This window comes from Pan paniscus, chromosome 7, assembly GCF_029289425.2.
Source record: "Pan paniscus chromosome 7, NHGRI_mPanPan1-v2.0_pri, whole genome shotgun sequence".
NCBI classification, from domain to species: domain Eukaryota; kingdom Metazoa; phylum Chordata; class Mammalia; order Primates; family Hominidae; genus Pan; species Pan paniscus.
Genome location: NC_073256.2, coordinates 31,703,730 through 31,731,474, shown reverse-complemented (window position 1 = coordinate 31,731,474; position 27,745 = coordinate 31,703,730). Strand labels below are relative to the sequence as shown.

The 27,745-nt window shown below is 39.7% G+C and overlaps 1 protein-coding gene across 8 annotated transcripts in view; it reads left to right on the top strand.

The window, feature by feature from the left end:
• The window catches only part of DLC1 (DLC1 Rho GTPase activating protein), a 527,425-nt gene that overhangs the window by 314,977 nt on the left and 184,703 nt on the right, over window positions 1–27,745 (top strand). Inside the window, exon 1 of one of the 8 annotated variants that reach the window (XM_034965675.3) lies at window positions 18,165–18,205. The exons of 5 other annotated variants lie outside the window; for them this stretch is intronic. Coding sequence is in view for 2 of the 3 variants with exons in the window: in XM_055116287.2 (XP_054972262.1) it covers window positions 18,500–18,638 (139 nt within the window). In the remaining variant the exon portion in view is untranslated. 2 more of the 8 variants (XM_055116287.2, XM_034965674.3) reach the window with 2 other exon arrangements.

The window sequence follows — 27,745 nt, the reverse complement described above, 5'->3', positions numbered from 1 at the left end:
GGTGCTATTGTTATCTACATTATACAGTTGAAGAACCTGAGACTCAGAGAGGCTCCCTAAGATACCCAAAGTCACACTGTGGCCAAATCAGGATTCAAAGCCAGCAATGCAGACAACAGTGCATGCTCTTAGCCGCTATGCTATATGTAGTGGTTAAATGCCAAGACTTCTCAGGCTGATGAATAAATTTTTTCCGTAATCTGGCCTTACCCTTCCTTTTCACCCTAATTTTCCATCCTCTTCTAGCACGCACCTTACGCTGCAGCCATGGTAACAACCTCACTTTTCTCCTGAAGTTGCTTCTGCATAACTTGACCTTTGCTCCTCCTGTTTCCCTTCCAGAAATTATCTACCCTAACCCCCAATGACTCATTTGTGTCCTGGATTCCCGGTGAAGGTGAAGTCTTCTATGATAACTCCTGCTCACATTAATTTCATGCTGTCCGAAATGATATAACTACAGCACATCAAGTCTGAACTGGTCGTTTTTGTACTTGATCATTGATGGACTGACATTGTCTTCTGAGTGTTCCATTTATCTCAGCAATGCTTTCCAACAGCTTTTAACAATCTTTTAAAACATCATGTAGCACAGTATGGTGCACCTAAAAGATGCTTATTTCATGAATAATTAGGCTTTATTTTTAGAGCAATTTTAAGTTCACAGCAAAGCTAACCAGAAAGTATAGTTCAAACTGTATGATATTCTGATGAAGCCAAACTATGGAAACAGTCAAAAGATCATTGGTGGTCAGTGGTTTGCGGAGACAGAGGAATGCATGGGCAGAGAACAGGGGGTTTTCTGCATAGTGAAACTATTCAGTATGACACTATAATATTAATAGTACAGTATTGGTTTTACTCCACAAAACCTTGCTAGAACTAGGTATATCCTGAGTGTTCGATAAAATTATAATTTTTCACAACATTACCCTTCTCGGGGCTACAGAACTATATTATTTTCTAATTCTGTTGGTATTTTTACTATTGCTAATTAGGTGAGACAAATCTACTGTATTACCAGAACCAATAGAACATAGTTTCTTTTCCTTTCAATTATATTTTAAGCAACACACGTAGATGACAATTTGTCTTCTAATATGTTCTGATTCAAATGTTTCCTCCCACATTTGAAGTGGTCTTCCCAGGTCTCTGCAGCTGAAAGTGGCACTTTGTTGGTATATTTATTATGGCATTTCACGTTTTCTATGATGTATTTCTGTTCTTGAATTTTATGCTATATCAGGTTAAGAGTTCCTTGAAGGCAGAAACCTCCCGTTTTGTTTTTTGTCACACCACATGCAATGTGATATCTTGCACAGAGGAGGTGCTCAAGAAATAGTTTTGAATCAATCTGTTTATTTGGCAGATGAAACAACTCATACAGGCATTCAGCTAATCTCAGGTCTCTCCATGTCCAGGACTTTTCACAATATTTGATGGACTTTTAATTTCTCCTTCTTCCACCAGAGAACATCTTCCACCCCGTCTCTTTCAGCCTCACTCTTATAAATCAGTGCCATTGTAGCTTACATCTTTAAGATTCATGGGTTTTCTTTTTCCTCTTGACTAAATAAATTATCTCTTTTTAAAATCATTTAATTTATCCTGAACATGCCATTTGGCTATTAATTCATTTTTAATTTATTTATTGTTTTAGAGACAGGTTCACGCTCTGTTGCCCAAGCTGGAATGCAGTAGTGCAATCATGTCTCATGGCAGCCTGGAACTCCTGGACTTAAGCAATCTTCCCGCCTCAGCCTCCCCAGTAAGTGGGACTACAGGCATGCACCACCGTGACCAACTAATTTTTAAAAATGTTTTTTAACATAGAGGCAGGATCTCACCATGTTGCCCAGGCTGGTCTCAAACTCCTGGCTCCAAGAGATCCTCCCACCTCAGCCTCTCAAAGTGCTGGGGTTACAGGTGTAAGACACCATGACTGGCCTGCAATTTGGTTTTTAATTTGCATTATAATTTGTTTGGGACACATGCTGCTGCTCTTAACAATTTGATATTTTCAATAGACTATATTCACATCCCCTCATGTTTAAATAAACATTTATTTAAAAAAGAATATAAAAACAAAAAAATGAGTGACACAATTGATGCATTTTTAAAAATGAAGACTCTTAAAGAGAAGAAAATGTCAGAATTCTGTTAGACTTAACTTGAATTCTATCACTTAGCATTTTTCTATTTAAAAAAATACACTTGTATGTAGGAAGTGGGGGGCATGTCCGTGTTTTTTTTTAAATTATTATTTCTAAGGCCTCTGATGGCTGCACCCCAACTGCAATGATGAACACAATAGCGTCCATCTATACAAAACAAAGATCAGCCAGGTTACCCAAAGGGGGACATTAAGGCCTTCTTCTTTTATGACTTTAGGAAAGTGGAGAGCTGGCTTATTATATCCAGAAAACATTATTTTGTAATATTTTCGAGCACCAAAATTTAGGGCCTTAAAAAAGAGTGACCTGGGTCTAACTTGTGACCTTGACTCTGAGATGGTACTCATCGTTCCACAGCTAATCAGGAGCCGTTCTCCCAGATGGTCCATGACAATAGAATATAAACAGAGCAGTGACCGCTCATCCCCACATGTAGGGAGCGGCCTGGACTTTCTACGACGTGGACAAGAGGACTGTGGGGTGGAGACACATTCAAAATGTCTTTCCAAAAGGAGATACTCCAACACTCATACAAATTCCTTCAGGCATTCCAACAGCATTCCCATTTATAATGGAAGCCAGCTTTTTAAAAAAAGAAAAAACAAAACAAAAAAACTGCAGATCACAAATATCAGGACATTTTCCTGAAGAAAACAAAATGTAAAACTTCAGCAAAGTCAGCTTAGTTAGATTACAGACAGAAGATAGAAAAAAAAAAAAAGAAAACATTGCATTTTTTGTTTGTCTGTTTCCTGGTAGAACCTGAGCGAGGCAAAATAACAGCACTAATGTGTGGAAAGAATTCCACATCTGGAAAACCTTTGCTTCGTCTATGGTAGCTTTTCAGCCTCTTGCTCTGTCTCTATTATTTCCCATGACTTCAGCTTACCTTGCTTTTGTTTTATTTAGTGAAATTACTTAACCCTTAGGGGTTTCGGGCTTGGTGTGGTTTGGTTGGTTTGGTTTTTAAGGGAAAGAGAATACTACATAATATTTTTGTGATTTTCTAGAATTTACCTTATTTATATTTATTACTGTCTATGTCACTTACATTTACTTTATTTATATTTATTACTGTCCATGTCACTATACTTTGTACTTACTATACTATATAAGTGACATGGACATAATGCATATAAATATCTGATCACTTCTATGAATTTATATTTTAGAAATACTTTAAGTGGACAGGGTTTGATTTTCATTTTAATAGCTCTGATATTGGTCTTTCTCTTCCCATTCAAGAGTTTTATTTTGTTCATCTCCAATAATAGAAGTTAATATCATGGAGCAGATAGAAATAAATTTACATATTAGTATCACAGTACTCACTGAAATCATATATAATTAACAAAAAATGTTTACTATCCAAACATAATTTCACTGAATTCTCTATTATAAGCCTTAAGTAAGTTACATGGCATTGATATTTGAGTTTTCTTTTCCTCTGTCTTTACACCTTCTCTTGGGAATCTCACCCAACTAAAGATATGTCTGCACATGGCCAGGTGCAGTGGCTCATGCCTGTAATCTCAGCACTTTGGGAGGCTGAGGCGGGCAGATCACTTGAGGCCAGGAGTTCAAGACCAGCCTGGCCCACATGGTGAAACCCTGTCTCTACTAAAAATACAAAAAATTAGACAGGCGTGGTTGCACATACTTGTAATCGCAGCTACTTGGGAGGCTGAGGCAGGAGAATCCTTGAACCCGGGAGGCAGAGGTTGCAGTGAGCCAAGATCATGCCATTGCACTCCAGCCTGGGCAGTGAGAATGAAACTCCATCTCAAAGAAAAAAAAGATATGTCTGCACAGTCTCCAGCTCTGGCCACTCTACCAAGCTACACATCTCATTCCAGTTGCCTCCTAGTGCCATCACAGGAATGCTCACATTCTCCACAACCCGCACTTTCCTCCTCAGTGTTTCTGCTAATATTGTTACCTTTTCCTGAAATTTCCTTTTATATCATCTCCAGATGTCCATATTTACTTTGTCTTTGAAGATTTCCAGGATATCCACTATTCAGCAATTGGCACTTTTCCCCCAAACACTCCAGTACTCTATCTGAACTTCTTATAAGGCTGGTATCCTTTTATACTCTTTATTATTATTATTAAGACATTTTCCCCTATTATATAATAAAAACCACATGTGAATTATCTTTGCATTTCTTGAACATAAAGGACACTCAATAATTTTTTTCAAAAATTAAAAAATTGAAAGAAAGGGAAATGGCATTTTTAATTAAGAAAAAAGGCATATCCTTTAATGCACTGTTTGCTAAAGTGTGCCCCATAATTTTCTAGAATACTTGTTCAAAAATTCAGATTCCTGGATGCCTCCAGGCCTGCTGAACCAAAATCTCCTAGGCTTAGTAACCATAAATATTAACATACTCTCCAGGGACTTGTTATGAACACTAAGTTTGAAGACCACTGGTTAATATCAGTGGAAATTTCACATCTATTATTCTTCCTCTACATGCATTTCATTTCAATTGGTACTTCAAAGTGTGTACAGCAAAATAACATCTTAAGGCTTAAGACAGATTATCATGGCACTCAATGACTACCAAAAAGTCACATTTTATTATAAATATAACCAAAACTATTTTTGAATATGCATTATTGCCATAAAATGCACTAGGCTCATAAAACTATTGAAGACACTACCTGTACAGAACTTACAGTCAAGGTAAAAGAAAAGACACAAAAATATAAAGTGTATTGAACAAGCAAAATACTAAAAGATACCCGAAGTGTCATATGGTTGCACATATTTGCCATTAGCCAACCTACTCATTATCCTGTCTCCCAAGGACAACAACCTTTTAACGTAATTAAAATAATTCCATATGCAGACATCGCAGGGAGACAAAAAGAGAATGGGGCTGTACAATGAGAAGCTGGGTGTCACACCACTCACATTCAATAAGTAGATGTTTATTGGAACAAGGTTCTTATTTTATTTACAAAATTCTCTAGAGTTGTATACCCCCTTCTCCTCCCCAGGGCTAAATTTTATTCACATCTTGGAATAGCCTAGCAGGTGTTACCAAGCACCCACATAAAAGGAATTTTTGTCTGGTCACAGTGGCTCATGCCTGTAATCCCAACAATTTGGGAGGCCAAAGCAGGAGGATTGCTTGAGGCCAGGAGTTCAAAGCCAGCCTGGGCAACATAGTGAGAGCTTGCCTCTACAAAAAAAAATTTGAACAATTAGCTGGGCATGGTGACACCTGTCTATAATCCCAGCTACTCAGGAGGCTGAGGTAGGAGGATCGCTTGAGGCCATGAGTTTTATACCTGCCTGGGCAAAATAGAGAGACTCCAACTCTACGAAAAAAAAATTAATTTAACCAGGTGCAAAGGCACACCCCTGTAGTCCTAGCTACTCTGGAGGCTGAGGCAGGAAGATAGCTTGAACTCAGGAGTTGGAGCTATGATCACACCACTGCACGCCAGCCTGGGTGACAGAACAAAACAATGTCTCTAAATAATAATAATAATAATAATAATAATAAAAGGAATTCTAACTCTATGAGATGGAGGGTATTTGGGGGTGAAGGAATTATAGAGCACTGTGGAGTGGTAGCCCTGGGAAGCCAGATGGCATTGAGCACTGAATGCCTTAGGAAAAAGGAACAGGTCACATGAGTGAAGTTGGTCACAGAGTGAAAGTGGAGAATGGTGTCACACACAGAGCACCTAATTTGCGATTTTGTAATTCCTAAAAATGGCCCAAGTAACACTGCAAAAATCACTGCCATATAAAAGGCCATATATAAATTGCCACATAAAAACTGATATAAACTTTGGTTAAGTCCACAACCTTTAGCTTCCCCTAAGTGTAACCTATGATCCCTAAGCTGGCTTGATGCAAGTCCTTCCAAATGTCAGCCCACACAAGTCTCTTCCCTACCCACTTCTTACTTCTCCTTTCCTCCCCTAGAAAGTTGCAGGCCAGCAATAAAGGGGGAAAGGGGCAGGAACTAGTGATGTTGATAGGGGCCGCCTCTCCTGTTGAGTTGTCTCAGGATCTCCTTATTCTAGACCTTGATGGCACATCCTTTGAGGATGCTGATAGCCTGCTGAGCAAGATAAGCAGTAACAGCTAAGTGGTAAGATACTCAAGAGTCTCTGGACGTTTAGCTGAGGAGGGAAAGAAAGCATTGAAATACTGGAAAGGAAGATCTGAGGCATTTCTAGGCAAGGAAAATAGTGTTGGCAAAATTAGAAGACTGGGAAATGCATGAGGCACAGTGATGCAATTGAGCAGCCCAGCCAGCTGGAGGCTAGAGTTTGAGTTTGGAAGGAGAGAAGATTGGAAAAATGGGATGAGTCCAGACTCCAACAGGCCTCAAAGAGTGATTATAATTTTTACAAAGAATACTAATTCTTATTAATCGGTTACATCACCCCATCTGCAAAGATCTAGACATCCTTATTCTTTATTCTGTATTAAAGGAAAATAAAAACAATTATTTTTAAATGATACACTATAATACCAGGAACTCTTTAGATAACAACTGTGATCACTATTGATAACAAACTTTTAATAAGTATACTTTTCATGTGATTTAGTGGCTAGGTTAGAAAAAAAGTCAAAATATTTTGAAGTAGGCTTTTGGTTTTGGTGATACACTTCTAAAAACTGAGCTCTGATTTATTATAATTCAACCATTGCTCATGATAATACATAACAAGTGACACCATCTTTATAAAGATAATGTATGAATTTAAAGAACTAAGAAAATAGCTGTTTCTAAAGATCTCCAATTTTCCAACTGATTCCTGAGCAAATATTCTCCTAAGAAATTCTATTTCCTAAAAAAAAAAAAGCTAGATAAAAGGAAACTCTACCTTATAATAATTATATTTTACACTTAATTGGCAAAATTGCCTGTTTTATTTCCTTTCTCCATGTATCCTTTCTTTATCTTTGAATATTTCACTCTTCGACATTCTTGCATCATTGGCGATCTAGTCTTGGTGCCAGATGTGAACCACTCAATGTGCACCAAATTCCAAAGGCAAAAATACCTCTGTTCCCTTGGGAGGTTTGTTTTCCAGTTTCCAATTGAAATGTTAACGATGTTTACTACTGTTGCTTTTCCATGTATATAACAAATAATGAGAGATGTACAAATACCAACAAGGGTTTAATTCAGAGGCTGATTTTAAAACTTCACAAAACAGTGGCCTTTTCTCTCCATCTAGAGCTACTCTTATACTTTATACTTATACTTCAGAGCAGGGTTTTCCAAACTATTTATGGTGATTGATTTCTTTAACCCGTACCGTTTTAAAATATAATGAAAATAAAGTATTAGAAAAATAAAATTGGAAAAGAAAACAAAATAGAAGCCAAAGATTTTTTTTATCATTAGATTCAACACACACAAAATTAAGAACTTTCTGATTGCTTACTTTCCATTTCTGTCCTCATCGCTGACCATCTGTCTAGACCCTGATGAGCCATACATTGAATTGGCCACACATTCATTAGTTTCAGAGGCCAGAAAGCCCAAGCCAGTAAGAAGTGGGAGGGAAAGTTAGAGTCAGAGTTTCCCAGCTGTTTAGTTGAAGAGATTAGGAAATCAATGAAGGCCTCAGGTTTCTTTGATTCCCACCACATTTCTTAAATTTATTAACGAGAGTCTCCCAACACATATACACACAAAAGAATCTGTACAAAAGAAGCATTTGCTAAAAATCTCCATGGCCTTTCACCATCTGCATTTGTGCTTCAGTCTCTAGAGTGCTCAACCTTCACCTCAGATCCCCTCTTTCCCTTGAAGTTTGCAGACTGTCATCTCCTGTACAGTTTCAAGTCATGCAAACACATCATGAGGTTCCATCTCCTACAATTCTATTTTTCCTTTTATCAAAGGCTTTCTTTTTTTCCTTCTTCTCCTCACTTGTCTTTCTTTAGCATTTTTATGCCAATCAAAAGAGTAAGAGTTTCACTTTTTTCATGTGTGTTTTTTTTTTCTATTTTTTTTTCCTATTTCAAAATAGTTAAGAAAAGGTTTTTGGCTATCAGAGAGACTGTGAAAATTTACATTCTTTTGCTGCTAATATTAGCAAAATGCCTGTTCACTTTAATAAGTATTTTTTCAGGTTGCATTCTGTGCCTTGAAAAGGAATATATATCCATACAAACAGCATATTCTCATATAATAATATGATACAATAGAAACATCATTATTGAGTTGACATGTTTTTATACTTTTATAATGAATGAATTGATACTAATAATGATTCAATATAAAGTGACCCTTTCATGAAACCATTAAAATACATTTTATTATTGACATTTAAACCACTTTATTGTAATAAAATTTAATCCACTTAACACAACACTGGGTATGTCATTTCGATATACATATTCTCCAAGCCAGTGATCATTCCTTAAACAGCAATTTTTTTCTCTGGTGATAGAAAAACCACCTCCTCTCCACCTCCCTGTGAAGTCATACATCTAATTTTCAGAGATTGAGGATTCTGATGGTTTGCTTTGGTTAGAGAATTTTTCCTGATATCAGATTTTGAACACCGAGCTTCTTTTACCCAATTCTATCACTTCTATATGTTCTGTGAAATCTTATTCATAAATCCATTGATTTTTCAATTGGATTGTTTCTATTTTGCTTTTTGATTTACAGAAGTGCTTTATTTATTACAGATAATAACACTGTATTGCATATTTATTGTGCAAATATTTCCCCAGTTTATCACTTTGCTTTTCATCATCACATCTAAAAATTCTCTCATGTACCAAGTAGTTAATCTCATCCCACATTCACCCCATTCCCAGCCTCTGGCAAGCACTGAGCTGATCTCTGCCACTATAGCTTTGCCTTTTGTAGAATTATCTCTAAGTGGAAAAAGGTGTTTGTACAAAGATATATTTTTATATATCTTTAGTAATTCCTAGGAGTGGAATTCATTGGTAGGGTACGTTTAACTTTATAAGAAACTTCCAAACTGTTTCCAAATGGCTTAAACCATTTTACATTCCCACCAGCAATGTGTAAGTATCCCAGTTGCTCCACATTCTCTCCAACACTTAGTATGGTCAGTCTTTTTAATTTTAGTATGTGATGGTATCTCCATATGTCTTTAATTTGCATTTCCCTAATGACTTATGACGTTGGGCATCTTTTCATGTACTTATTGGCCATTCATATATCTTCTTTTGTGATGTATCAGTTTAAACTTTTTGCCCATTTGTTAAAATGTGGTTGGAAGAAGATGATTAGAAAACTTCTACAAGTCTTACAGTTTTACTCCTACATTTAGGTCTGTGGTCTATGTTCCATTTAGAGTTAATGTCTGTTTTAGGTGTGAGGTAAAGCTCAAGGTTTCTTTTTTCCATATGGTTATCCAACTGCCCCAGCACCCCAGTTGTTGATAACCTATTTCAGGTAGATTATCTCCCCTCCATTAGCTAACTTTAGCACCATTATAAAAAAAATCAACTGACCATATAGTATGGATCTACTTCTGGAATCTTGGTTCTGTTCCATTAGTCTAATTTCTATTGTTAAACCAATACCACCCTGTCTTGATTACTGTCGCTTTTACAGTAAATCTTGGAATCAGGTAGTGTAAATCCTCCAACATCACTCTTCACTTTCAAAATTGTTTTGGCTCCTTTAGGTCTTTTGTATTTCCATATACATTAGAATCAACTTGTCAGTTAAACAAACAGACAAACAAAAAAACCTGCTGGAATTTAGGTCTTGTGTTGAATCTATAGTTTGGAAGAATTAACAACCTAGCAATATTGTCTTCAAATGCATAAATGGTACATCTCCATTATTTAGATCTTCTTCAATTTCTCTTAGCAATATTTTGTAGTTTTTCAGTGTACAAATTTTTGTACAAATATTTTATTAAATGTATCTCTAAGTATTTCATATTTTTAATCATGCATGGTATTTTCTCGTTTTAACTGTGAAATGTTCATTTCTAGTATGTGAAAATACAATTGATTTTGTATATTAATCTTCAATCCTGTGATCTTGCTAAACTCACTTTTTACTTGTAGTTGATCTGACTAGAGATTAAGCAATTGTACTGATCTCTTCAAAGAACCAGGTTTTGTTCTTCTAAACTGTTTGTTGGTTTTTAATTTCAGTGCTTTCTATTGTTATCTTTATTTTTATTTTTTTTTCACTTTTTTTTCAGACGGAATCTTGCTCTGTCACCCAGGCTGGAGTGCAATGGTGCGATCTCAGCTCACTGCAACCTCTGCCTCCCGGGTTTAAGCAATTCTCCTACCTCAGCCTTCTGAGTAGCTGGGATTACAGGCACCTGCCACCACGCCCAGCTAATTTTTGTATTTTTAGTAGAGACGGGGTTTCACCATGTTGGTCAGGCTGGTCTCGAACTCCTGACGTTAGGTGATCCACCCGCCTTGGCCTCCCAAAGTGTTGAGATTACAGGCATGAGCCACCGCGCCAGGCCGTTATCTTTATTATTTTTTTCTTTCTTCTGCTAACAGGTCCAAAGCAGTCTTTATTTTAGGACTAATTTTGCCCCACTACTGAGATTTGACTCGTCTGGGGATTATACCTAATGCTCCATATTTCCTGAGGTCTCTTCATACTCACTGGTAAGAACACAAACTAATGCCAGCCTTGTGTGAGCTCCAGGAAGTGACTGCACGTCCACTGGACTGGAAGTGACTCTAGTCCACTGATTTCCAGGGTTTATTTCCTAGCCTTCGAGAGTTCCTTCGCATGCTGGTGGCAATCCGTGTTCAGCCAAAGGCTTGGGAAGACCCCTCTGCAGATCTCACTCTTTGTTCTGCTCCATCTTCTTTGATACTCTGTCCTACAAATTCTAGCTGCCTCCATTCCCCTAAACTCTGATCTCTGTCACCTCAACACTGCTACGCCATGCTGAGTGGCTCATATCTGCAATCCCAACACTTTGGGAGGCAGAGGCGGGAGAATCGTTTGAGCCCATGAGTTTGAGGCCACCCTGGGCAATATAGGGATATCTGATCTCTACGAAACATTAAAAAATTAGCCAGGCATAGTGGTGTGCACCTGTAGTCCAGGCTACTCAGGAGGCTGCACTGAGAGGATTGCTTGAGCTCAGGAGCAGAAGTTGCAGTGAGCCAAGATCACACCACTACACTCCTGCCTGGGCAACAGAGTGAGATCTTGTCTCAAAAAAGAAAGAAAGAAAAAGAAAAAGAACTGCCAGGTTATATTTGGTTTTCCTCTCTCTATTCTGTGGCCCCAAAATTGCCCATATGCAGAGTTGGTATCAGAACAATGGTCACGCTTATCTATTTTTTTAAAACCTTCTCTCAAAGATTACAGTACTTCACAATGTATTGTATACTTTCTGGAAAAAAAAAGTTGATTTTTTTTCTGTGTGTGTGTGTGTGTGTGTGTGTGTGTGTTTCAGTAGGATCCCTTGGTACACAGAAGTCGACCTGCAAATACCTTTTTACGGAAACATTCAAGCTAGTTGACATTGCAATGTTTTCAGTCCTACCATCATATATAACATTTATTAATACTATGGTCAAAAAAGTATAATCAAGAAGTTATGTTAACATAGAGAAATATTTGGGTTCCTGTTTGGTCTGACTTTTAAATCATCACTGAATGTATATGCCTGAGTATATTATGCAGCCATTATCCAAAACTGCTTTTCATTTTATTATTAGTGTAGGTATGTTTTTTGAGATGGTTGATAATTGTTATAATCCAAAAGTAACAATGTCTGTCATTCTTTATGGACATTTGTGGCAAAGACTGTATATGAACATAAAACAATATGTGAGTTTTTTGGGTTTTTCCTCAGAAGGAAGTCTTCTAATTTAGAAACAGCAAGGGGTTAGTATGTTTATTTCAGTCTCATCAAAAAGACACATAAAACAGCTAGTATGAATTGCAATAACCACAATTTTAAAGCAGTTCAAGTAATCATAATATACTTTAAATCTGAGTGAGCAGAGAAATTATAACTCTGGTTCTATGCTGTAATGCTGAGCTTCTTTACTAACACACTGTAATTTTACATGGTGAAAAATGAAAGGATAAAAGAAAGAATTAAAATATAATAGGAATAAAGTAAAATGAAGAACAAAATAAAGGAAATTGTTTCCCCCTGAAGTTTTAACTGTATCTAAAATTATTTTACTATTAGATATTCTGTTCTTGCTAAGGTAATATAAGTTATAGATTTTTTACATTATTTTTGGTGTACCATTATTGTTGATTTTTCTATAGAAATTGCAAATGTTTAACCTTTTGAAATTACAACATAAAAGAAAACCTGAAATCATGACATAGAAAAAAAGTTCCTGAGGGCATCTCTACATCCTCTTTCCTTTTTCCAGTATGTTTTATTTCCTGCCTCTCTGCTAAATATTTTCACCTCGAAAACTATAGTCAACTACAGAGAGTGGAAAAGAAATGATCGAGAGGATTAAACCCAAACAAACAGCTCCAGAGAGAGATGTTCAAAGCAACTTGAAAATAGCTTGAGGAAAGCATTAAAATGGCCAATTATATATACTAATAGCTAGAATTCTGGTGAGGTATTTTTCTGAAGTGGAATGAGACCATCTAGCCCAGTAGAGTTGTTGAAACTTTTCTGTCCACTCTTACAGGAGGGACGAGTCCCCACCCTATGTAATTCTGATATCCACTTCTCCCACCCTCGAATCTCAACCAGAATAAATGATCTAGTCAATATCCTCATTAGCAAATGAGAAAACAAAATGCTGTCCCAAGATCACAAAGCTGTCTGGCAAGGGGCAGAATTGAAATTAAGTCCTCTTTTTCACAGGCAAGGTGACTTTTCGTAGCTCAGGTAGAGATCTTAGCTTCAGAAAGCATAAATAGTTACTGAAATTCAGCAGTCAAAAGGAAATAAGATAATGTTACATGACTCAAGAAGAAAAGGACGTCCTTCTCTCTTCCCTAACATTCACTTCTTGTTTTATTGCAGCCTCTTCCCATATAGATATATTCAACACTATGCCCTCCAACAAGTTGATTTTACTCTGAAAGATAGTGTGATTTTGGTATGTATCAGAAGTTGTAGAGCAAGTCTCTGAACCTTGATCACCAGGCCTGTCAGTAAAGCTTTCTAAGCATAGAACCCCAGTGTATATATTTATTTATGTATAAATTATATCTATAAATCATGGTACTTATGTGCTTTGTACATTATACAAAAATGGAAATATTTAAAGAACTATATGCGTAGATACAGATATAGATTCCGAGATTTTCTCCCTGCCTTCCAAGAATAATTTTGTTTGTCCCCAGGTCAGAGCTAATCAATTTGAAGAAAATCATCATTGTAGTTTGTTGGTCTATCAAACATCAATATACACCTAATAGTGCAAGCCACCTTGATTTGAGCCCTTTGGTCAAGAACATTTCATAGAGTTTATCACAAAGAAGATTCTCACCCAAATTCAGTGGATCCTTAGGGTTCCAAATGTAGAAGCAGATTAACAAGTAAAATTGCCAGTTGCCAGAGCAAATGCACTAAAGATGATTATATTAACTAAACATTTCAAAACGAAAGCAGTCCTCCATGGCATGTAACCCACACGCTAGATGCCAGTTATCACAATGAACAGAAACCATTTAGACATCCTTCAGAGTTACAGAGGCTTCATTCTACGAATACTCCTTGTCACGGACTATTGGATACCTACACAGTGGAGAAGATCTTCTGTGGAGTTACAGCATTTTAGGGAGATATATTATGCTGGGATAGGCACTGCCATTCACTAAGCCTGCCGTCCTGTTTCAGGGGCTGGATCACTCATAGGACTTAACCAATGGGGTTATAATCATTTTCTTTCTATGCCAAAGACCCAGATCCAAACACGGTATTAACTCTTAATAAGCTTTTCATTTCCCATCATTATTCAGATTCTTTTGAAAGGATCTTCCAGCACTTTAGGTAGTCCTAAATGTTCTCATTGGTCCAAAGAAGGCTTAAATGAGTTTCATCAGCAACAGTGGCCATAAGACCAAAGTGGATTTATGTTACACAGGCTTGGAAAAGAAGAGGTCCCTAACATTAAATCACAGAAGATGGAACCTAGAAACACTGTAAAATTAAAAATTTTGTTTGCAGTAAGATAAAATGTATAAATCAGACAAAATTACATTAAATCAATAATACATTACCAAAGCAGGATGATTTTCTTATATGGAAAATACTAGGGACTTACTTAAACCAGAATCTCTAGCTTAGGATACAGACTAGAACCTCTGTTCTCCAGGGATCTGGAAGAGTTTACACAGCTTCCCTGGTCAAACAGCACCTCCACCAATGGCTGAAACTAACCCTTTATCACAGAAATAAGAAACTGTAAACCTATCAAAGCATAATGTCATTATTCTCATTTTTCTTTTTTTTTTTTTTTTTTTTTTGAGATGGAGTCTCTCTCCGTTGCCCAGGCTGGAGTGCAGTGGTGCGATCTCGGCTCACTGTAAGCTCCGCCTCCTGGGTTCATGCCATTCTCCTGCCTCAGCCTCCTGAGTAGCTGGGACTACAGGTATCTGCCACCACGCCAGGCTAATTTTTTTTTTTTTTGTATTTTTAATAGAGACGGGGGTTTCACCGTGTTAGCCAGGATGGTCTCGATCTCCCGACCTCGTGATCCATGCACCTCGGCCTCCCAAACTGCTGGGATTACAGGTGTGAGCCACCACACCCAGCCTATTCTCACTTTTCTTGTGATTCCCAGTGGGATCTTGAAAAACCAATGAACGCATATTTCCACTTGTTCTACCTGCTAAGCTGAGACAACACTAATTATCACAAACTATTCTCACCTCTCAGAGTCATAGAAAACCGGGATAGTTTGAAGTTTGTGGAAATACAACTTGAGAAATTATTGTCTAAGTGGCAGATTCTAAGCAGCACCTTTTCTGTGTGTAGCATTTCTAGTGGCCTACAAAGAAAGCAAAACGTAAGAATAATTTAAAACTGGTTGTATATTAGAATGGTCTTTACACTATACCCATAAAATGTAGCTGAGATTTATCCATAAGGGGTGGAAATACCCTCACAGTGAAATTTGGACTTAATGAGTTGTCAGAAATGAGAGGCCAAGTTGTCAGCTCTACGTTGGCCTATGGTAAAAGCTATAATTAAAGTTTGCCTTGCTCAAAAATGCTTAGCTGCACTTCCCCTCCTGAAATACTCTGCCAAGAAAATTTACATTTATGCCATGAGGTTTCCTTTGAAAAAGACAAACAAAACATAAAGTCCTCTTAAGTAGGTGAAGTCTGTGGGTCATTCTACCTAGTGCAACCTGCACTAGGAATAGGCAGGTGTTTCTAACACCTACTGAGATGAGCTTCACTGAAGAACTGTTAAGTATTGTCCTAGAGAAAGTGTGTTGCTAAGAGGAGGAGGGTTGTTTTAGAACACTTTGGTGATTAGAGCTGAGTGCTCTACTGTTAAACAGTGTGTGTTGAACTAGACCTTGGTTCTCTTGGCTCATTGCCTTTAATTTCCATAGTCGGGATCACCTCAAATCCATCTGCAGACTCAGGATTCTGCCACACCCTAGGTCCTGTTGGTTATATTATTTTGGCTAAGATTAAAGAGCATTAGCTCATAGCTTAGTATCGACTGAGCCTAGATAACTCTAATGGGTCACTGTCATTACTATGGTCATTAATTTAAGACCAACCAAGTTGATTAGGAAGCTAATGAGTTTTTGAGGCAGACGGCTCCAGGTATGAATCCTGGATCTGCCACTTACTATGTAACCTTTTCGAATTTTTTCTTTCTAAGCTTCAAGTTTCCTCATCTCTAAAAAAGTGATAATAATACCTATACATGATCTCTGATGACTTGCTAGTCTATATACAACACTAGAAGACTTTATCATACATTATAGGGACTTAATGAATGCTTATTTCCCTTTACTGCTCCCCTTCCTTTCTGTGTTTAGGTATAGAATAGCTTCCTACCATTATAGTCAGTCACTTTGCACGACTCAAACAATCAGCTGTTGACATTCATGCTGGGAGTGACTGTGTGTCCCTAACTTTATCATAGATCTAGACTGGAAACTCAGGTGAGGTCAGTGCCTAGGAGGAGTTAGGAATCCAGGCTGCATTTTCCTTTGTGTTCCTGTAACATTTTGCATAACACTTGGAACACGCTTCTACCTTGAAACTTTTCACATTATTTTGGAATCATTTTTGGTCGATGTGATATTTCCTCCTCGAAGACAGAGTTGAGGTCTTATTCATCCTAAAGTTCCGCAGGCCTAAAACAGCATCTGGTGAAGGGCACTACCCATGCCATGAGTACTTCATGCCATTCCTCTGCAAAACAGGTCCAGATGACATGATTCAACATGCTTCAAGATGCCCAGACCTCTTTGAAGGAGAAACACACACAAACTCTGGGGACATTATTTTAGAATGGAACCAGGCATTAGGCAATCATATTTTCTGAAAATCTTTAATAGAGGATTTTCATTTGGAATTGGCCCCTGCAGGCACGGAGGTCTGTCTACATCAGCAGTTAGCATGCATTCTCTCCTAATCTGTGTCCAGCCCAATGATAAGGCAAAGACGTGGATATCTACCATGAAGTACATGCTCAATGGGGGACATTCATGAGCTTTAACAGTTTGGGAACAATACAGTTTAGGACATACGGGTTATTAATAAGCATTGGTACTAATGTTAGTTATAATTCATGAGCACAATCTCACTATTTTCTTAATCATCCTTTGTATAATTAAGTTGTTAAAGATATATGTGAAAATAATGCATGTTGTAGAAATTAGAAGACTCAGGAGATCAGTGTGGGTTGAAAATGACTTTGTGTGTAAAAATAATTATGGTAATAATTAGCATTTGCATGGCTTCTTGCAATTTACAAAGTGTTTTTATAACATTATCTCATCTTCCAAAGGTTATGAACTGGCCTTTAGATATCTTATGCCAATATTAAGCTTCTCTGCCAAACCTTGTGCATTATAAGGTAGGATTGGGTAGACAGGAAAAAAAAAGAGGATTAATAATGCATTTAAAAGGCAAAAAATCTGCCAAATTTATTGGCGTAGAAACAGATTTATTTGGCATTTTAGAAACTAAGGCGCATATCTTGTAAAAGAAGCAGTTGGCTCATATTTTGATTTCACAGTGCTTGGCACTTCTTTTACATTTTGGGGGATGAGTTTTTGATGTGCAATTGTAATGAGGAAGTTCACTAACTTGGAACTAGAAGATTCATAAAATCAGGGGATATTCGAAACTTTTTAAGGGGCAAAACCTAGAGTGACTTGATTAAACCACTGTAAGTAGAAGTATGGTTAGAGAGAAAATGTGAGGAGCTGATCAGTATTTTGTTTAAAACTCAGGTGTCCATTTCCTTATTTATTTTAGAGACAGGGTCTTGCTCTGTCCCCCAGGCTGGAGAGCAGTGGGGGTGACCACAGTTCACTGCAGCCTGGAACTCCTGGGCTCAAGCGATTTTTCCCTCTCAGCCTCCCAAGTAGCTGGGACCACAGGTGCATGCCACCACACCCGCCTAATTTCTTGTAGGGGTGGGGTCTTGTTTGTTGCCCAAGCTGTTCTCAAGCTCCTGGCCTCAAGTGATCCTCCAGCCTCAGCCTTTCCAGGTGCTGGGAACAGGCGTGAGCCACAGTGCCTGGCCTCTCGGGTCTCCATTTCTTAGAGGGAATCCAGATTGATCTGTAAAGTGCTCCTTCCAGCCATATCTTCCTTCCCACAACCACAACTAAAGGTTGAACTTCCTATCTCATCAACCGCCTAATCTAAAACCATGAGTTAATGAGATAAAAATGAGTTACTAAAATGCAAACGTTCTTGAGAATCAACCTTGAAAGTTAAAGACAAGGCCACCTGCCAGCCCCACCCTTCCACCTCCCCTGCTTGCTTGCCTGCGGCGCTGCGTTTCCCTTTGAAAACGCGAGGTCACCTGGACTGCCCCTGAAGGGAAGACCTGCTATGTGACCCAGGAGCAGCCCGGCGCGGACCCAGGTGAGTCATTGGGTTACACAGGAAGCGAGACGCCTCCGGATAGCTGGGCTGCAGCTCGCGCGCCCCGCGAGGGTGTCGCCGGCGCAGGGTAAGCCTTTCCAGATGTGGCCGCCGCGCGCGCTTGGCCGCGGGCCAGGAGGCCGCCTGCAGTCGGCGCTTCCCGGGGCCGCAGTGCCAGCCGCAATGCCGGCCTCCTGAAGGCAGGCGACAGCCTGCGGCCGGGAGCACAGCGCGGGGCGGAGTACCGAGGCATGGTCGCGGCGCCCGGGCTGCGCTGAAGGCGTCTGCGAGCGGATGGGAGACCCCGAGGCCCATGTGATGGCGCGCCCCCTGCGAGCCCCTCTCCGGAGGTCCTTTAGCGATCACATCAGGGACTCCACGGCCAGAGCCCTGGATGTCATTTGGAAAAACACCAGAGACAGACGGCTGGCAGGTGAGAGGCAGAGGGGGATTGGAGACCGGGGGTGAGGGGTATTAAAAAGAAAACAATTTACTGCGAAGACGCAGTGATAAGCTTGGTTCATGAATGATCTCATCAGCTGATTGAAGTTTCATTCTTGTCATGGCAGTGTGTTCGGTCTCCCTTTCTCTAGTATTTAACCTTGATGGAGTGTTGAGATTTTTGTGTGTTTGTTTTGTGTAACGCCGCTCTGGTTACTGGTCTGATTATTTCTAGATAAGGAATTATGAGAGTTATGGGGTTTTTTAACCTTGAAAAGAGAAGCAAGGTCCTTGTGACTGTCAGGAAATCGGTAGTGATGAACAACTGCTGCAAAAGCCCTGAGCTCCTCGGGGCTGTCTCGGGTCAGCTTTGGAGCTGAAGCTGATCAGGTGTGAGGTGCCCTGGCGTGTGCGCAGGAGAGGGGCCTGGCAGGTCTGTGTGTCAGTGGAGTGATGGGCGCTGCCCAGTGAAAGCCTGCTGGTATTTCCTCTGGCAGCCTGGAGCTACTCTCGGTTCCAAGACGGTGTCATGTATGCCAGAGGCAGGCGTTTGAAATATAATAAAGCAAATACAGTGGTGCAATTCAAGTGCTCTAGGGCTCATGTGACAGCCACCAAATGGTAGACTGTGTTTGCAGGGTTCCAGTGAGGAGATAGGGACTTCTGTCCGATTTTTACGTTGGGATAAAATAGCATCTCACTACGATATGAAAAAACTCTCCGAATTCGGGTAGGGTTTCCCAATAGCGTTTATGGTGCCTTCTTGTTTGCTCTCTAAGTCTGTGTTCCTATGCCGTCTACATGGATGGGTCAAAGACTATGTTTTCTTAACCTCTTTGGTCAATCCAGTTGTTTTCTGTATACTGAAGGAAGGTCTGAATTTACAAATATTAGAGGTGGCCTCTAAGAGTCAATACAGAGTTCTGTGCTGTGTTCTTAATAAAAGGTCTTTTGATTTTCACATAATTGTCCTGATATGACTTGAAGAGGGGAAATTTAAAGTGTGCGATTGTGATAAAGAAGATTGTGAAGATAACATGGTAGTTTCATGCCCTCATAGACTCTAATTTGTTCTGAATGCACATGAAAATCTTTCTGTCTCTTACACTAAACAATATTCCGCAGGACTGACGGAGAAAGTAAACAATGTCAAGTCGAACAATTAGGTAGGGAAGGGAGCAAAATATTTTAAATTTAACCATTTTATTATTGTTTAGAGGAAAATGTGGCACCCTAAAGAAATACAACTTTCCAATATGATTTTTTATTTAATTCTTTAAGGTGTATGATCTCATTTGCAATTAACCAGAAGAAGTTTAAGATGGAAGATTTGGGAGTAAAAAATTCACAACTATAATTGGTTGACAATTTAAAAGAAAAGGTAGTTTCTTCATAGTTGTCTTGTTTAATAAACAATGCCGCAAATGAAAAGATTCTATAAATAATATCTTACTAAAGATAATGCAAAAATATCTTGTTGTGGTTTAATGTTTTAATTTGAAAGTAAGACTAATTCAAACATTTATGCTTCTGAGATTTCCTCTTACATTTTCATACATAGCCTTTGACAGCTGATGAGAATAATAATATCCTCTAAGAATAAGAATGTTATCCCTGGAAAGTTGTTCTCTTTCTTCTTATTTGTCTGTTATATATTAATACTATGTTTGGAGTCAAAACATAACAGCAAGTGTAAATTAATGAAAACACTTAGAGAAAAATGGTTACTTTTTATGTGTGATGAAAAATCCAATGTTTTCACAACTCTAGCGGCAAATAGGATTTTTACTGCTCTAGGTCCATTGAGGGAAATAATTCTTTATGTTGCCCACATTTTCTAAGAGCAGTATGGACCTCTGAAGTAACTCACACAGTAGAGAATCCAGATACCATGCTTGAAAGGAAAAGACTTTGGCTATGACAACTGACTTTGATTTTGGGGGACCTGGACACTTTTGGTGTCCTCCTCACTGCTGGCTCATGGCTGGAAGCTCAATTAGTCAAATGAAGATTGACTTGGTGCACAGCCAAACCTCAAGAGCACTTGCTTCCATCCCTTTCCCTCAAGCTTCTCCTCTGCACTCAACCCTTCCACTCACCAAACGTTAACTAATGGCTGCTAATGATCCACAAAAAGTCACTTCTCTGAACACCAGAGGAAATCTTTGTTATGTGTCCTACCACCTTGCCTTCGTGTGCAGAATGGAGGGCAGTAGAAAGTCCAAACCCTTTTCTTTATGTTGTGAAATTAATGAGGTAACAGGTAAAAAGTGTTTTTTAAGTCTCTGGAAGAGAATACTTCTGTTAATAGTACCTAGAATGTTATTTCGGTGATGATTATTGCCTTCCTGACTTTCATCAGGTTTCTCAAAAACTAATCTGAGATTTTAGTTTCTTTCAGCTAACCAAAGGGTTTGGTCGTGGGATAACATTTTAAGCTTCCTTGTTAGGTATATTCTTATTCATTCTCTCGCTCTCTGTCTCTTGCTCCCTCCCTCCCTCTCTCCCTCCCTCCCCCCTTCCCCCTTATGCGCACGCACACACACACACACACACACACACACACACACACACACACACAGAGGCACAGTTCTGCTATCCCAAATGATATCATGTACAAAAACCATCATTTACATCTCCTTGTCTTAAACTCCCTTCTACACGAAACAGGGAGCCTGTCTGTTATTTTTAAGCATCTGCAGCCTTTTATAAACAATATACAGAATTGTTGCCAGGAAAAGGCCTTCAGTTTGTGAGGAAGGACAGATCAGATTGTCTTACTTGCATTCCCCTTTATATATGATCCCCTTTTTCTGCCCAGTTACATCCCACAGGAGTTTCTGTTAATCCTATCTTCTACAACCATTATTCCCAACCCCAAGGTACTCTGTCTTCTTTGCTAAAAGCGGAGGATGGTATTGAGTTTTCAGTGAACTGGAACTTTGAGGATGACAGTGGTTGAGTGATGCAGGGGACAGCTTTGTGCTGGATGAAGTGTGCTTCCTTCTTAAAGCTCCTCTGTGCTCTCACCCCCTCCCCTTTGATTCATGGACATCCGGTCAGCAGAGCACATCACATTCCTGAAGGGCAGTTGCCTCTTAATCCTTCCATAGAGGGCCTTGTAGCCTGCTTTTGTGCCCACGGATCTCTTTATCATTCCTGTGAAACCTATGGATCGCTTCTCAGAATAATCTTTTTAAATGCGTAAATAAAATATATAGAATTATAGAGGAAACCAATGATAGTGAAATACAGTTATCAAAGTATTCAAAACACAAAATTATGATGTACTAGTATACCGTGAATGAATTACATAAAAGGATAATGCCTTTAAAATATGGAGAAGTGAGTATAAGTTAAAAGCTATTTTTGTTTGTTTGTTTTGTTTTTTGTTTTGAGACGGAGTCTCGCTCTGTCACCCAGGTTGGAATGCAGTGGCGCGATCTCGGCTCACTTTAAGCTCTGCCTCCTGGGTTTACGCCATTCTCTTGCCTCAACCTCCCGAGCAGCTGGGACTACAGGCGCCCACCACCACGCCCAGCTAATTTTTTTTTTCTATTTTTTGTATTTTTAGTAGAGACGGGGTTTCACCGTGTTAGCCAGGATGGTCTCGATCTCTTGACCTCGTGATCTGACTGCCTCGGCCTCCCAAAGTGCTGGGATTACAGGCATGAGCCACTGCACCCGGCCAGTTAAAAGCTATTTTTAAAGGTATTGTGTGCACACTGTTGTAATTTAACTCAACTAAAAACGTTAAGTTGTGCGTTAACCTGGTCTTTGACTCATCTCCTTGTCACTCACTGTTATAGATAGGGAATCCTGGGAGACAATGTTCACAGCTAGGTCACAAACTTGTGAACCTACAATTTGACTGTTTGGTGGCTGAATGACCACAAGGCACAGATCCGCCCAGTAGCTGGCCAGTAAGGTCATGTGAACACCTTAAATGTGTTATTCACCCAGACCAGCCTGGGTGAACACTTGTGGACAGAAAAATGCCAATCATGTACGATCTGGAGTAGGTCTAATAGTGACCATCACTGTGGAATAGGGATGAATGTAAGTGCTATTCTATGCTATCTACAACAACTGTAAACTGATATGAAAATGTCCAGTTTCTATTGGTGGCAAAGTCACAGGGACAGCTAAGACCACTGAAGGGGGGCAGGATAATTTGCCAACATTTATAATTGGAGGAAATGCTAAATTTCAGTTAGAGCTTAGTGACAATGCAAACATGTTTCTTCATCCAAGTGCATAGGCCCCTGAATCTCTGTTTAATACTTGCTGTGGCTTTTAAATACCTGTAGTCAAAAATTCTCAGACTGAGATGCTAGGCTCTCCTATATGAGCTGGCTGAAATTCCTTGATGTACGTTTGACAAAGCTCCACAAACAAGTTTGGACTGATAGACTGATAAGACAACCTATAAGGAAAAATAAAAGAAATTAAAATTGAGGCTAGAAAGAGTTAGAGACCCTGAAAGTCAGGCAAAGCCAAGACTACACGTGCACAGCTTTCTTCAGTTTAGACAGTGGAATGAACAAATAAGCTGAAAGAAATTAAATACTAGTCTTTTTTGTTTGTTTGTTTGTTTGTTTGTTCGTTTGTTTGTTTGTTGAGACAGAGTTTCACTCTGTCGCCCAGGCTGGAGTGCAGTGGCGTGATCTCGGCTCACTGCAACCTCCACCTCCCTGGTTCAAGAGATTCCCCTGCCTCAGCCTCTCAAGTAGCTGGGATTACAGGCAACCACCACCTAACCTGGCTAATTTTTGTATTTTTAGTAGAGGCAGGGTTTCACCATGTTGGCCAGGCTGGTCTTGAACTCCTAACTTCAAATGATCCACCCACTTTGGCCTCCCAAATTGCCGAGATTACAGGCATGAGCCACTGGGCCTGGCCAATACTAGTCTTTATTTAACAACATCTTATAAAGTAAGAGCTACTAAATAGTATCAATGACATTGACTTTTTAAAAGAAGGGATTTCTTCTCTCAATTTGGAGAACATGACATATAAGGGAAAAAGTCTAAACGCCTCCACCTGATTGAGATATGTGATGTCACATTATTCCCATAGCTAAACATTTAAGAGTCTGGGTACAGTGGCTCACGCCTGTAATCCCAACAATTTGGAGGCCCAGCAGGAGGACTGCTTGAGGCCTGGAACCCAAGACCAGCCTGGGTAACAGAGCAAGACCTTGTCTCTCCAAAAAATTTAAAAATTTAGCCAGGCGTGGTGGTGACCAACTGTAGTCCCAGGAGCTGAGTCAGGAGAATCACTTGAGCCCAGGAGTTCAAAGTTACAGTGAGCTATGATCATGCCACTGCACTCCAGCTTGAATGACATAGCAAGACCTCATCTTCTAAAAAGGAAAGTAAAACAAACAAAAATATTTAAGAGAAAGAAGAAAAAACTGAATTGCCTATGAAGAGGGCAAGAAAATTTAGGCAAACCTCTATCCAAGTGAGAGTCAACAGACATAAAATAAATTCTTCAAGTAACTACATTAGGTTGAAATCCCCTGAGGTATTTTGCGGAGTGTTCAGGATCATATGTCTTTTGCAAAATAGATTTTTACATTGCAGCTGATGAGTCCTCCAATTCACTAGCAAAATGAGTGCTGGACACACTCTGTGGTACATTGGCTCTCACTTCAGTGGGGCATTGGGTATTCTGGCCCACTTCCAAGGAAGGGCAACCACAAACATTGACTCCTGTGAACTGTTCTCTGCTCCTTTGGTTCACAGTGAAAAGCAAGTAAGGGCATATGTAATGCCTTTTAACCATGAGTGATGTAGGCCTCAAAATATGCAGCCTCCTCTAGTAAACAAACACTTTTCCAATCATAGGCAACACCAGAGGAGATTTTTAAAGACAGACAACCATTAGGGAAGCTTCATGAGATATTGCAATGTGAACATGTATCTAGATTAAGTTAAATGATACTGTTTTGATAAAAAGAGGAACATGTTGATGTCAAGGGTGGCTTTGATGAGAGAATATATTATATAGTGGCTTAGAGAGTTGGCCTGCAACCTCAGGCTGCCTGGGGCTGAGTCCTGGTTCTTGCACTGGGTAATATTAGGCAAGTCAGCATTCCTTGCCAATACAAAGAGGATAACAGCACCTACGTCATGAAATGGTTTTAAGGATTAAATGAGCTACTCTGCAAAGTGCTTAGAAGAGTCATTGACATATACTAAGCATTCCATCAGTTTCAATTCTTGATACCCTACTTCCTGAGGGCCTTCACCTTGTTAGCATGACACCTCTATAATTGGCTTTGGGCTTTTGGGCAAAAGTGGTTCAACCAGTCCAAAAAAAAAAAAGAAAAGAAAAGGTAAAATGTCAATGGCAAATGGAATAGATTTCTGTATCTCTGAAGAGAAACAAAGAAGGATCTACTGGAGGTGACTTTTGTGCTGATCTTTGTGAACTCCAAAAGGAAATGACTGGAGAATAACTTATTCCACACATTGATGAGGGAATCGGTCCTTGCATATGAGCTTGTCAAACTAGATATACAATATCTGAAAGTTTTCCTAAGCACGTTGGGACCTGCTTTGAAAATTGCTGTATAGATGGAGCCAAACATGGAAAAGAGCAGCAGCACCAGCAGGCCTGGGCTTTCAAGCACGTGGCTCAGCTGTGCTATGGGAAAAAATATGCTAAATGTCAAGGCTGCCACTTGAAAGGGATGTTTCGCACACCTCCCTTTCTGCAACAAGACTTCTGTGACTTTCTTTATTTAAAGTAGTGTGCATGCACAGTCTGCACATTTTATCAAAGGCCACTGTAATTACAATACCTAGATATGTCCAAAATCGAAGGCCTGGTAAGAGGGTCATATTAATTTGTCACACATCTACTTAAGGATCTGAGGCTATCTCATAAAGCAAAGACTGGATTTAAAAGAACATTCCTCTGGAAGTTCTCTATTTCAAATGAATTATTTAGGTATAGTTGGAAGTTAAACTTGAATGTTTTTTAATTTTTTTTTTTTTTTGAGACGGAGTCTCTCTCTGTCGCCCAGGCTGGAGTGCAGTGGCACGATCTTAGCTCACTGCAAGCTCCGCCTCCCGGGTTCATACCATTCTCCTGCCTCAGCCTCCCGAGTAGCTGGGACTACAGGTGCCCGCCACCATGCCCAGCTAATTTTTTTTTTTTTGTATTTTTAGTAGAGACGGGGTTTCACCGTGTCAGCCAGGATGGTCTCGATCTCCCGACCTCGTGATCCACCTGCTTCAGCCTCCCAAAATGCTGGGATTACAGGCATGAGCCACTGCGCCTGGCCATGTTTTTAAATTTCTTATTCTAATTACTTAGTTTTAATTATAATGTGTCTTTTTTTTTTTTTTTTTTTTTTTGACAGAGTCTTGCTTTGTTTCCCAGGTTGGAGTGCAGTAGTATCATCATAGCTCAATGCAGCCTTGAACTCCTGAACTCAGCAATCTTCCTGCCTCAGCCTCCCCTCAGCAGCCAGGACTATAGGGTTGTGGCTAATTTTTTGATTTTTGTAGAGGTAGGGTCTTGCTCTATCACCCAGGGTGGTCTCAAACTGCTGTCCTCAAGAGATCCTCCCAGCTGGGACTACAGGCACAAGCCACTGTGCCCAGCTTGTCACTCTTGAAGAAAGAGGAAATGCCATTCAGTTGGCATGTGCTGGAGTTGTTTGTGTGTGATGATGATGGATTTCCATTGATCCCTCTGTGCTCTTCCCTGTAGCTCAAGGACAACCACTGACATTTCTGAAGCTGTAGTTATTGATGAAGACCTAGCCATGGAAAAGAACAGTTATTCAGCCCCATAATTGTCAAACTCACGACTATAGTACTGCTTTTACTCTTCTTAGGCACAGCCAAAGACAAGGCATGTGCTTTCTTAGAATATGCATGAGGCCGGGAGCGGTGGCTCACACCTGTAATCCCAGCACTTTGGAAGGCTGAGGCGGGCAGATCACGAGGTCAGGAGATTGAGACCATTCTGGCTAACACAGTGAAATCCCGTCTCTACTAAAAATACAAAAAATTAGCCAGGCGTGGTGGCGGGTGCCTTTAGTCCCAGCTACTCGGAGGCTGAGGCAGGAGAATGGCATGAACCCGGGAGGCGGAGCTTGCAGTGAGCCGAGATCGCGCCACTGCACTCTAGCCTGGGCCACAGAGTGAGACTCCATCTCAAAAAAAAAAAAAAAAAAAAAAAGGAAGGAAGCACAGATGGGAGGGGTAGAACATGAGTACAAAGGTTGAGGAACACGGGTTTAAATTTACCTGAAGATACTTATAGGCCCCACTACCCCTCATGGAGCCAAGAGTATCCTATAAACACACAAAAAGAAGTCAGAATTTCTGGATGCCCCCATAGAGCCAAGGGAAATTCTCTCTGCAAACAAGGCTGGGCCAGGTGGCTTATACCTGTAATCCCAGCACTTTTGGAGACCAAGGTGGAAGGATCACTTGAAGCCATGAGTTCAAGACACCTGGGCAACATAGCAAGACTCCGTCATTACAAATAATTTAAAAATTAGGCAGCTACGGTGGCATGCACCTGTAGCCCCAAATACTCGGGAAGCTGAGGTGGGAGGGTTACTTGAGCCCACGTGTTTGAGGCTGCGCGCCTGTAGTCCCAGCTACTCGGGAGACTGAGGCAGGAGAACGGTGTGAACCTGGGAGGCGGAGCTTGCGGTGAGCCGAGATCGCGCCACTGCACTCCAGCCTGGACAACAGTATGAGCCTCTCTCTAAAACAAACAGAGTCAGGCAAGTTAGTGCATCATCCTTAATGAAGTGGCCATTCTCCTCTTTATAAGACAAAAAGACTTGTCATTCCAAAGTGCTATAAGGTTGTATTTTTAATCATATTTTTTAAAATGACATACTGACTTGTTTTCAAAGTTTAAAAGTACTAAAGTCTAAAATATGCCACTATTTAAGATAGAGTGATCTCAACTGATTTAGAAATCAGAATGAACTAAAATTGGAAGTTATACTTTAAATATTTCAATTTACACATAGATTACCCTCAGAGTTTAGCACATATGGGCTGTAGAACTGAAACACATTGTCCTAAGTCATTGTTGATTCCACAGAATTTCAGCCAA